Here is a 12,618-nt window from a genome sequence, read left to right on the forward strand (position 1 = left end):
GTTACACATACTATGTTCAGCTTGTACGCCATCTTGGTTCACGTACTTCTGGATTATCCAAACGGCAGTATTTATGACACTTAACGCATTTAAATATATTTAAAAAAAATAATCATATCAATATGGCAAATTTATTATGATTGCTGGAGAAGTGTATGCAAATAGTTGAATATTCGCGGAAGGAAAATATCAAGTGATAACGTGTTTGCTATGGAGCTTAAAGATTGGGATAGGTTATTCTGGAAGAGAAATTTTATTCCTTGGGATTTTGTTCCGAAACCTCACAAGTGAGTAAAATACCGATTGGCGGATTAAGCGACATTGCCCTATAACATTACACGACCCCCTAAGTTTATGAGTATATTCTTTATAATTGCATGCTTTTACATTCCAGATAAACTTGTAGTAAAAGAGTCGGGGGTTTCCGATATTTCGTGTGGTAAAATAATGTAGAAGCTGCGTCAATTTTGTTGAGTTTTAAAGTATATATAGCGTTTTGTGGAAAGTTTACACAAGTTCTAAATATTCGATATATGTATACTGACTGATATGTAGGTTTGTTATGTATGAGGATATTTACAATGAACCGTGTGTTGACGGGTTCTCAGTTTTTTATTTCATTCAAAATAGTGTCGTATATGGCCGTCATTGCATATGAAATATTGTTGAACCATAATAGGTCGGTGAGTTGCGCAATTTGTGAGTTTCTTAGATCAAGATGGCGTTCTATTACATGATGGTACACATAAAATTGAGCATCGGTAATGCTGTGTGATGTACTTCCTATTAGCTTAATAGTATTGGATCAACAACTTGAAAATACATTTTATATTTAGCGTGAATGTGGTTTAAAAACGAGCGACTTCAGGATTCATAATTTGCCTCGTGTTATATCGGTACCTCAATAGTTTACCTTAATGTTGTATCTGAACCCTGCGTTTGTCAATACATTTATCTTTTGAATGTCTTGTTTTGTAAACATGGTTTGGGTGCGTTGCAATTTCGTGACTAGATTTAGTCCTTGCGGTCGTCTTTCTCGGCGACATCCTATTGTGATCGATTCCAAGTATGCACACTTTACGACTGAATTTATGGTTCTTTAGTATTTCATTTAAGCCTCCACGAGATTTGTGAATTATCTTTTTGTAGAATGCGGCGATATTAATTGCTGTTGACAAATTAACAAGTGATAGATATAAGTAGCTTTGGAAACTATTAGCTTTATAATGAGCTACACATCAAATTGACTGACGGTTGTCTACGATTCATAATCTGTCCATAATGTCAGACAATAATCTACTGCTCAAGTTTAACTTTGCACTTCAAAGCAAACTACACTTACAACAACCGATATCAACCGTCCTTAATACCATTCAAAGGTCTCGAAATTTTGTTTTTGACCACAACAAAGTATGTTGTTGGTTAGTTACCCAACTTTATATCTGTCGATCCAAAGATTTTGAAGTATCATATATATCTTCAGAATTTTTGACGCTTACCATTTACATGAAGTCGACTTAGTTTTATACTTATGAATTTTTAAAAACCGCTCCAGCGAATTCGATCGCAGTTGGAAAATGACCTTTGATGACGTAGTACTGTGAACTCATTACTTATCGATCCCGGTCGGTAAGTATGTTGATAGGTATTTATCTGTCCGTTTGTCTGTTAGACACTTTCGTATGTTACGCGATATCTCACGAAAGTGACGTTGAATCTGCTCCAAATTTTGCATGTACATTCATCATATCTCGGCTATTGATTTTGGTTGAATTATGTCGTATAATTAGCGAGTTATTAATTAATTAGTGATGGGACACGCGGTGTCGCTATTGAGTCAGAGGGAGGGAATCGAAACCGCAGTTACTGTTTTGGGGATCCCCTAACTTCCGTCGCTGCAAACGATTGTGTGCGTAACAATGCCCTGTCTGCGATGTGGAGCGTTTACATGCGGGGGATCGATAAGTCGGCGGTCTCCGATCGCTGTCTAGTTTCAGAACTTGCCTCCCTCACGCATTCGCGAGTATGGTGTTTGAATTTTGTTTGCCGAAATTTTGTTTTGCAATTGCCGAAACAATTTTGATACCAATGTTCATGCTATTTTGGGATACTTAAAGCAGCATTCTATGCGTTTTACCTTTTAATGAAGAGGTGCAAAGGAACTGATGATCAGAGGATTATATAAATTTTGTTTGTGGGAGGGACCGTGAATGATTACATTCATAACATAAGTTAACTGATCACCTTGTGGATTTTGAAACCAAAGTTTTTTTTAAATCCCAATGATTCACTTGAACACTGAAGTACGTGCCATTTTTCGTGTGGGTACTCCCAAGCCTACTCGTTATGGAATGATAGTTCAAAAACCTTCCAAATAACGACATGGAACCTTGTAATCCTATCTACTGCAGCGTCAGTCTGTTAAATGTTGTTCTAAAAGCATAAATAACAATCCGACTGTCAAAAATATCACCAACGAAAGATGTTTTTGGCGTCAAAAAAACAAGATAGATGCTGAAAATACCCTTTTTATAAGTGTATAGAATCTGCTATTTTATGTATTAGCAAACGAATAAATGAAATGTGCTCCGACGCACGATATTTTAATGAATATCGCCATTATTTAGTTCGTCCGCCTCGTGGGCACAAAACAGGGGCCATAAACAGTCCTCAATACAGAACTGTTGATCATTGATTATAAATATCATTTGGTTGAAAAATCTGAAGTATAATTGCAATTGCTGAAACGAGTGCGTATGTGGACACCGCAGCCTTGGATATTTTGGGAATGCTATAAAGCAGCGGTTCCCAACCTTTCTACCCTGGCGGACCGGTAAAATTAGATTAAATGTACTCGCGGACCGGCAAAAATTGAAATGCCCGTAACAGAAAAGAATAACATATATTTGCGTATTATAATGCAATGTCGGGCACTCAATATGCTTCTAGACAAAAAAGCACACTTTAAAACATTTCACACGAAGAATAACTATCAAATAATGTGCCGACCAAAAATTACAAATGAGTGAAACATAAAATAATACCATATATTTGCGTAATGAAATGCAGTGCTGGGCACCCATTATGCGTGAGAAAGGCACGCATTAAATTCTCACATTAAAATAATGCACAATTAACTTCTGTGAAAATTTTGCTGCTGTTTCGTTTCCAATACAAGATTGCGAACGAGGCAAAGAAGTTTTTGCAACACGTAGCTCTGCAGCCGCGTGCAGCCGATTTCCCTGCCTCGTTTTAATCAAAGTGAGGTTTTAATTGAATCGAGTGATGAGAATGTTTTTTCGCATACCGCAGTAACTGGCTGAAAAGACGGACCACAGTTTGATTGCTCGATTACTTGGCGATGGGTATTCGTTATCAAGAGATATCTAAAATTGTGATAAGTAATTCTTTTTCAATCTGAACTGTAAAGAAGAATCACAATTTTAATCAAGCCTTTTCTTTTTCATTGGGTTCATAATATTAATCCCTCTGCAGTTAATCGACGTCTCAAACGGAATGAATTTGCATTACAATGACAAAGTCGTCGATAACTTGGCGACAAGCTCAAAATCCTACTGTGTCTGGAAAAGATCTCTGCGGCTCATGCTTTTTTTGCGTGTATCGCGTGACCACCTGTGGGGTCGCAACAAGTTCATATCTTACTGGATTAATATACTGTTCTTGACTGTTTTCTAGTTTAAACAAGGAGATATCCATTACGTTTCATATGAATGGTCATATTAATCAGGAAAAGCACGCAGAACAGAAAAGGCACGCGTGCCGATTTTTAGGCTTCTTAATTTTGCAAGATTTGATGGAGCGCATTCGCGATGAATCGGAGCTGGAAAAGCGAAAAGTGTGAGTGATCGGCGCCAAGATGTCGCGTAATACGGCGCCAACATGTCGCGAAAGACGTCATAATATGACGGCAGAAGTAAACTGCGTAATGAGCCAACGCAACTTTGTCTACGGTAAAGCGATTGAAACGGTATAAAAACAACAAGACAACAAAATTTCTTGCGGACCGGCAAAAAAGCTTTGCGGACCGGCACCGGTCCGCGGACCGGCGGTTGGGAACCACTGCTATAAAGTATGCTCGAATGTTATTATTATTAATATTTTGTCAGCCATCTTCTAAGATATGACAACGAGATTGGATTGAAACGAAACAGTAGAATATTTGTCCCGCTGTGTGGAATGAGTGGTGACATGATATGGTTGGTAACATTGGTATATTTTCTTTAAATCTTATGGTGTTTGCAATATAAGGAAAAGTGAATAGTCACACTGTTACTGTCTTTTACGTTATATTTTAGTTATCTTAAAGTTGTTGCAACGGAGATCAAAAACATAGCTCTGGATCAATAATATAAATTTCCAAAGTATTAATCAAACTCCCAGTTGTTGAAGATAGCAACTATGCTCAAATGATAGAAGTATTTTACAACAGGAAATACGTGCTTCATCACTTTTAAAAGAACGTCTACCGTCACCCTGAGAAAGATTTTATCATAAACAAGAGAGCTACGCACAAATATATGGACACGTTAGACCAGAGCGAATCAGTCTTTATCGGTACCTCTGACGCTACCGGTACCCTCAAAAAAGTTCTGAATTTCCAGTAGCAAGAATTTTGCAGAATCAAAACGTACAGCCAGTCATGACACTGACTAAAATCCGTGTTCCCATGGATAAAAAATAATACAGCAAAATTTTAGACGAAATATCAAATTTCATAGAATTCACGCACAATTTTGAAATAAATAAAAGTAATAGCCTTCTAGCGAAGAAATTAATCTTTAACCACTGAAAATTTCAAAGCAATTGGTCCAGTATTCGGAGAGAAAAGCGATTTTTTAAAAACGTGTCAAAGAACAACAACAACATAATATTGAAACGATCGTTATGGCCGCTAAACGTGTCCAATAATATGTGCTCAAATTGTTTAGACCACGACTCGCAATACTTAGGAATAAACTGCTGCAACTTCCGCCAAGTCCAAAACCTTGTTTCAAATGGATTATGCTTGTGAATATGGCAAGTAAATATGTACGACAACCAATTGTGCCCATTTGGATTAGATTAGAAAATGAATCAAGAATTCAATAACATACGGATTTTTATTCAGGTTAGCGAATAAAGGACACGAAATTGTTGGCATTGAGTACTCAGAAGTAGCCATTAGAAAGTTTTTCAACATTAACAAACTTGAACATCAAATTTACAAGACAGATCTTCAAGTGTATAAAGTAAATATTTTTTTTAGTTTTCATTTTTAAAGTCGCAATTGAAACGCACAAAGTATAAACGTTATTTGTATTTCCCATGTAGCCCACCTACATGTTACAGCACTCCATGTTATTTTTAAGGCCAACAACTTAAATATAACAATTTATCAAAGCAATATTTTCAACGTCGACGAAGGCATTCTTGGAAAATTCGATGCCATATGGGACAGAGCTGCATTTACATCAATACCTTCACAGGATAGAACTAGGTAACAATATTTTTTAAATCGTAATCAAGTGGTATCGATAAGGTATGAATTGGAATTGTCTAATTGAGCAAGAAACCAATCACGCGGCATGATATTGATTGTTTAGTTTCTGATATCTAAGGAAGCCGAACACAAAACCAATGGTTAAAATTGAACTTACCGTATCGTGATGAGTGAAAGTCACACCCACAATTGACCATAGGCATGTAATTTTCCACAAGTCGCTTCATTGGGCTCTTTTCTATTAAAAGAATCCTAAACCTTAGTAAGCCCTATCTTTCAACTCAAGTTCCTCATAGAACAATAGTTCTCGCTACCACTTTGTTGAAAAACTGAAGCCGATTGGGTGCTCAATTTGTTGCAAATTCGTTGTAATAATAGAGCATTACTAAATGCATTAGTTGTTGTCGTAGGGACCCAAATGGATAACTCATATTGCCGAGATCGCTAAATATAAGTCACATTTCCAGAGACATCAAAAGGATGAGTTCTATAATAGTCCTACGGGCTGTGAAGGATCGCGCCCCATACTGTATGATTATATATAAACTTTGGTATTGATGGTCGCGCTACACAGAAAAAAGGACTGCATCGGAAGTTTACTATTTGTTTAATTAATTGTTTGTTACAATATTTGATAAAATACTTTAAATATCTATAATCAGTATCGCACACCTGTTGAGCTATATGAACTTTCGCGTCAAGCAGTTGGTAGCGATCATCATATTGACAAAAATATTGGTAACATAGCAGACACTATGAAACTCTCAATACCTAATACCAGGGTGAGAAATTAAAGACACGTTTTTTTTGTGCACGGGCTAGATCAGACATGGACAAAGTATGGCCCGCGGGCCAAATCCAGCCCGTTGAGTAGTTCAATCTAGCCCGCCTGATTCTGCCACAACCAAACTTAAACCAAATTTTGATGGTTTAGCTAAAAATAGCTCAAGGAATTTGTTGAGATTGCGGTTGCATTTATTTCCACAGGAGGCATATTGTTTTCAATCTTTGCTTTGTAACACTGTAAATATTGTTCATAAAAAGTAGCTTTTCACGTCACACTTACATGGCCCACCAGACCATGTGGGCCAAATTTTTGGCCGCAGGTTCAAAAACCTTGCCCACCCCTGGGCTAGATCTTGGACATAACAAGGCCATTTTGCTGTCGTTATATCGTGCTTCCTGTTTTCCATCGTTTTTCTGTCTCACTGCATTGTACATTGAGAGAAACTAAGAGGCCGAAACCTAAAAACTGCTCGTGTAATAGAAACAAAGAGCTATGCTCAAACGAAGAAGTACGGGCATTAAAGCTTTCCGGAACCTCCGCAAGTTGCGCAATTTTTTAATTTGATGACGTTCAGCACAAAAAAATTCATTGTAGAAAAAGAATCCCGTTCGGCCCGCATCTTATTTTTTAAATAAATAAAAGTAATGACATTTTAGCGACAACATTTCGTGTCCAACAGTCAACGGAACTGCTTTCTTTTGGCCCCTTTTTGAAGAAAAAAATGTTGCATGTTATGTTAATTATTGTGTGTCAAAAGGTACCTAAAAGTGATGAAAAGTCTGTGCGATATCGAATGCATCTATTTAATGGAGGTGATGCATCATAATTGTGGTCATGAGGGTGTTCCTTACAGTGTCAATATCAAGACAATTAAAGAAGCAGCAGGTCAGTTTTGGTTCTCTACCAAGTTTTTGCAATGTTCACATTCCAAGAAACTTGTTTGAAAAAGAAACGATATGTTGTAGCCTACGATCTAATGCCTCTGTGAAAAACTTTGTGTTTTATACTTAGCTACAAACATATATATATAAGTAGTACTTATCGGACGTTGTTGAGACCGTCCAAAATTATCCTAATGACTGGCGGCTTATTTGTTACAAATGAATCGAAGTTTGACAGGGACTAGCTTTATCAAAATACATATAGGAGATGCTTCACGAAATGTTCAAATATTTCATAATATTGTAGGTGATATGTTCGAATGCGTTTCCCTATATTCGGAAAAGAGGATGGGTTCCTACGTACCAGGAGAAATTGATGACATTCTGAATCTATTGTCAATCAAGGCTACACCATACAAAGATCATATTATATAAAATATTGATACTATAACCACACCGACTCACCACGATTCCTTGTTTATTCTCGAGTTTTTTTCTTGTATTTTAATTATATGCAACGCGTATCTGTTGGCTTAGCATGTGTGCTAAATAATAAGCTGATAAAATTATATATTGTACTGTTATATTACCTCAACATTATCAGAAATAATCTAATTTTCGGAATTGCTAACTAAACTGACAATGTTTTTTTTAAACTCAACAACGATCAGAATCTTTTTAAGTTCATTGAATGGATTCGAAAGATAAGATTGAAATGTTTCTCATGATTAAAGATTGGGATAGATTATTCTGGAAGAGAAATTTTATTCCTTGGGATTTTGTTCCGAAACCTCACAAGTGAGTAAAATACCGATTGAGCGATTAGTCGACATTGCGGTATAACATTACACGACCCCCTGAGTTTATGAGTATATTCTTTATATTTGCATGCTTTTGCATTCCAGATAAACTTGTAGTAAAAGAGTCGGGGGTTTCTGATATTTCATGTGGTAAAATAATGTAGAAGCTGCGTCAATTTTGTTGAGTTTTAAAGTTTAAAATAAATATATATAGCGTTTTGTGAAAAGTTTACCCAAGTTCTAAATATTCGATATATGTATACTGACTGATCTGTAGGCTTGTTATGTATGAGGATATTTACAATGAACCGTGTGTTGACGGGTTCTCAGTTTTTTATGTCATACAAAATAGTGTCGTATATGGCCGTCATTGCATATGAAATATTGTTGAACCATAATAGGTCGGTGAGTTGCGCAATTTGTGAGTTTCTTAGATCAAGATGGCGTTCTATTACATGATGGTACACATAAAATTGAGCATCGGTAATGCTGTGTGATGTACTTCCTATTAGCTTAATAGTATTGGATCAACAACTTGAAAATACATTTTATATTTAGCGTGAATGTGGTTTAAAAACGAGCGACTTCAGGATTCATAATTTGCCTCGTGTTATATCGGTACCTCAATAGTTTATCTTAATGTTGTATCTGAACCCTGCGTTTGTCAATACATTTATCTTTTGAATGTCTTGTTTTGTAAACATGGTTTGGGTGCGTTGCAATTTCGTGACTAGATTTAGTCCTTGCGGTCGTCTTTCTTGGCGACTTCCTATTGTGATCGATTCCAAGTATGCACACTTTACGACTGAATTTATGGTTCTTTAGTATTTCATTTAAGCCTCCACGAGATTTGTGAATTATCTTTTTGTAGAATGCGGCGATATTAATTGCTGTTGACAAATTAACAAGTGATAGATATAAGTAGCTTTGAAAACAATTAGCTTTATAATGAGCTACACATCAAATTGCTTGACGGTTGTCTACGATTCATAATCTGTCCATAATGGCAGACAATAATCTACTGCTCAAGTTTAACTTTGCACTTCAAAGCAAACTACACTTACAACAACCGATATCAACCGTCTTCAATACCATTCAAAGGTCTCGAAATTTTGTTTTTGACCACGAAATTTTGTTTTTGACCACAACAAAGTATGTTGTTGGTTAGTTACCCAACTTTATATCTGTCGATCCAAAGATTTTGAAGTATCATATATATCTTCAGAATTTTTGACGCTTACTATTTACATGAAGTCGACTTAGTTTTATACTTATGAATTTTTAAAAACCGCTCCAGCGAATTCGATCGCAGTTGGAAAATGACCTTTGATGACGTAGTACTGATAACTCATTACTTATCGATCCCGGTCGGTAAGTATGTTGATAGGTATTTATCTGTCCGTTTGTCTGTTAGACACTTTCGTATGTTACGCGATATCTCACGAAAGCGACGTTGAATCTGCTCCAAATTTTGCATGTGCATTCATCATATCTCGGCTATTGATTTTGGTTGAATTATGTCGTATAATTAGCGATTTATTAATTAATTAGTGATGGGACACGCGGTGTCGCTATTGAGTCGGAGGAAGGGAATCAAAACCGCAGTTTCTGTTTTGGGGATCCCCTAACTTTCGTCGCTGCGAACGGTTGTGTGCGTAACAATGCCCTGTCTGCGATGTGGAGAGTTTACATGCGGGGGATCGATAAGTCGGTGGTCTCCGATCGCTATCTAGTTTCAGAACTTGCCTCCCTCACGCATTCGCGAGTATGGTGTTCAAATTTTTTTTGCCGAAATTTTGTTTTGCAATTGCCGAAACAATTTTGATACCAATGTTCATGCTATTTTGGGATATTTAAAGCAGCATTCTATGCGTTTTACCTTTTAATGAAGAGGTGCAAAGGAACTGATGATCAGAGGATTATATAAATTTTGTTTGTGGGAGGGACCGTGAATGATTACATTCATAACATAAGTTAACTGATCACCTTGTCGATTTTGAAACCTAAGTTTTTTTTAAATCCCAATGATTCACTTGAATACTGAAGTACGTGCCACTTTTCGTTCGGGTACTCCCAAGCAAATCGTTATGGAATGATAGTTCAAAAACCTTCCAAATAACGACATGGAACCTTGTAATCCTATCTACTGCGGCGTCAGTATGTTAAATGTTGTTCTAAAAGCATAAATAACAATCCGACTGTCAAAAATATCACCAACGAAAGATGTTTTTGGCGTCAAAAAAACAAGATAGATGCTGAAAATACCCTTTTTATAAGTGTATAGAATCTGCTATTTTATGTATTAGCAAACGAATAAATGAAATGTGCTCCGACGCACGATATTTTAATGAATATCGCCATTATTTAGTTCGTCCGCCTCGTGGGCACAAAACAGGGGCCATAAACAGTCCTCAATACAGAACTGTTGATCATTGATTAAAAATATCATTTGGTTAGAAAATCTGAAGTATTATTGCAATTGCTGAAAGGAGTGCGTATGTGGACATCGCAGCCTTGGATATTTTGGGAATGCTATAAAGTATGCTCGAATGTTATTATTATTAATATTTTGTCAGCCATCTTCTAAGATATGACAACGAGATTGGATTGAAACGAAACAGTAGAATATTTGTCCCGCTGTGTGGAATAAGTGGTGACATGATATGGTTGGTAACATTGGTATATTTTCTTTAAATCTTATGGTGTTTGCAATATAAGGAAAAGTGAATAGTCACACTGTTACTGCCTTTTACGTTATATTTTAGTTATCTTAAAGTTGTTGCAACGGAGATCAAAAACATAGCTCTGGATCAATAATATAAATTTCCAAAGTATTAATCAAACTCCCAGTTGTTGAAGATAGCAACTATGCTCAAATGATAGAAGTATTTTACAACAGGAAATACGTGCTTCATCACTTTTAAAAGAACGTCTACCGTCACCCTGAGAAAGATTTTATCATAAATAATATGTGCTCCAAATGTTTAGACCACGACTTGCAATACTTAGGAATAAACTGCTGCAACTTCCGCCAAGTCCAAAACCTTGTTTCAGATGGATTATGCTTGTGAATATGGCAAGTAAATATGTACGTCAACCAATTGTGCCCATTTGGATTAGATTAGAAAATGAATCAAGAATTCAATAACATACGGATTTTTATTCAGGTTAGCGAATAAAGGACACGAAATTGTTGGCATTGAGTACTCAGAAGTAGCCATTAGAAAGTTTTTCAACATTAACAAACTTGAACATCAAATTTACAAGACAGATCTTCAAGTGTATAAAGTAAATATTTTTTTTAGTTTTCATTTTTAAAGTCGCAATTGAAACGCACAAAGTATAAACGTTATTTGTATTTCCCATGTAGCCCACCTACATGTTACAGCACTCCATGTTATTTTTAAGGCCAACAACTTAAATATAACAATTTATCAAAGCAATATTTTCAACGTCGACGAAGGCATTCTTGGAAAATTCGATGCCATATGGGACAGAGCTGCATTTACATCAATACCTTCACAGGATAGAACTAGGTAACAACATTTTTTAAATCGTAATCAAGTGGTATCGATAAGGTATGAATTGGAATTGTCTAATTGAGCAAGAAACCAATCACGCGGCATGATATTGATTGTTTAGTTTCTGATATCTAAGGAAGCCGAACACAAAACCAATGGTTAAAATTGAACTTACCGTATCGTGATGAGTGAAAGTCACACCCACAATTGACCATAGGCATGTAATTTTCCACAAGTCGCTTCATTGGGCTTATTTCTAATAAAAGAATCCTAAAACTTAGTAAGCCCTATCTTTCAACTCAAGTTCCTCATAGAACAATAGTTCTCGCTACCACTTTGTTGAAAAACTGAAGCCGATTGGGTGCTCAATTTGTTGCAAATTCGTTGTAATAATAGAGCATTACTAAATGCATTAGTTGTTGTCGTAGGGACCCAAATGGATAACTCATATTGCCGAGATCGCTAAATATAAGTCACATTTCCAGAGACATCAAAAGGATGAGTTCTATAATAGTCCTACGGGCTGTGAAGGATCGCGCCCCATACTGTATGATTATATATAAACTTTGGTATTGATGGTCGCGCTACACAGAAAAAGGACTGCATCGGAAGTTTACTATTTGTTTAATTAATTGTTCGTTACAATATTTGATAAAATACTTTAAATATCTATAATCAGTATCGCACACCTGTTGAGCTATATGAACTTTCGCGTCAAGCAGTTGGTAGCGATCATCATATTGACAAAAATATTGGTAACATAGCAGACACTATGAAACTCTCAATACCTAATACCAGGGTGAGAAATTAAAGACACGTTTTTTTTGTGCACGGGCTAGATCAGACATGGACAAAGTATGGCCCGCGGGCCAAATCCAGCCCGTTGAGTAGTTCAATCTAGCCCGCCTGATTCTGCCACAACCAAACTTAAACCAAATTTTGATGGTTTAGCTAAAAATAGCTCAAGGAATTTGTTGAGATTGCGGTTGCATTTATTTCCACAGGAGGCATATTGTTTTCAATCTTTGCTTTGTAACACTGTAAATATTGTTCATAAAAAGTAGCTTTTCACGTCACACTTACATGGCCCACCAGACCATGTGGGCCAAATTTTTGGCCGCAGGTTCAA

At 36.4% G+C, this 12,618-nt stretch overlaps 1 protein-coding gene across 1 annotated transcript; it reads left to right on the top strand.

The window, feature by feature from the left end:
* The first annotated feature begins 210 nt into the window (after positions 1-210).
* On the top strand, positions 211-5,501 carry LOC144425106 (thiopurine S-methyltransferase-like). The gene is made up of 4 exons (XM_078114418.1): positions 211-287; positions 4,128-4,217; positions 5,129-5,249; positions 5,370-5,501. The coding sequence occupies exons 1-4, from the start codon at positions 211-213 to the stop codon at positions 5,499-5,501; spliced, it is 420 nt and encodes a 139-aa protein (XP_077970544.1).
* Positions 5,502-12,618: the final 7,117 nt, after the last annotated feature.

Source organism: Styela clava, chromosome 7 (genome assembly GCF_964204865.1).
Source record: "Styela clava chromosome 7, kaStyClav1.hap1.2, whole genome shotgun sequence".
Lineage (NCBI taxonomy): Eukaryota > Metazoa > Chordata > Ascidiacea > Stolidobranchia > Styelidae > Styela > Styela clava.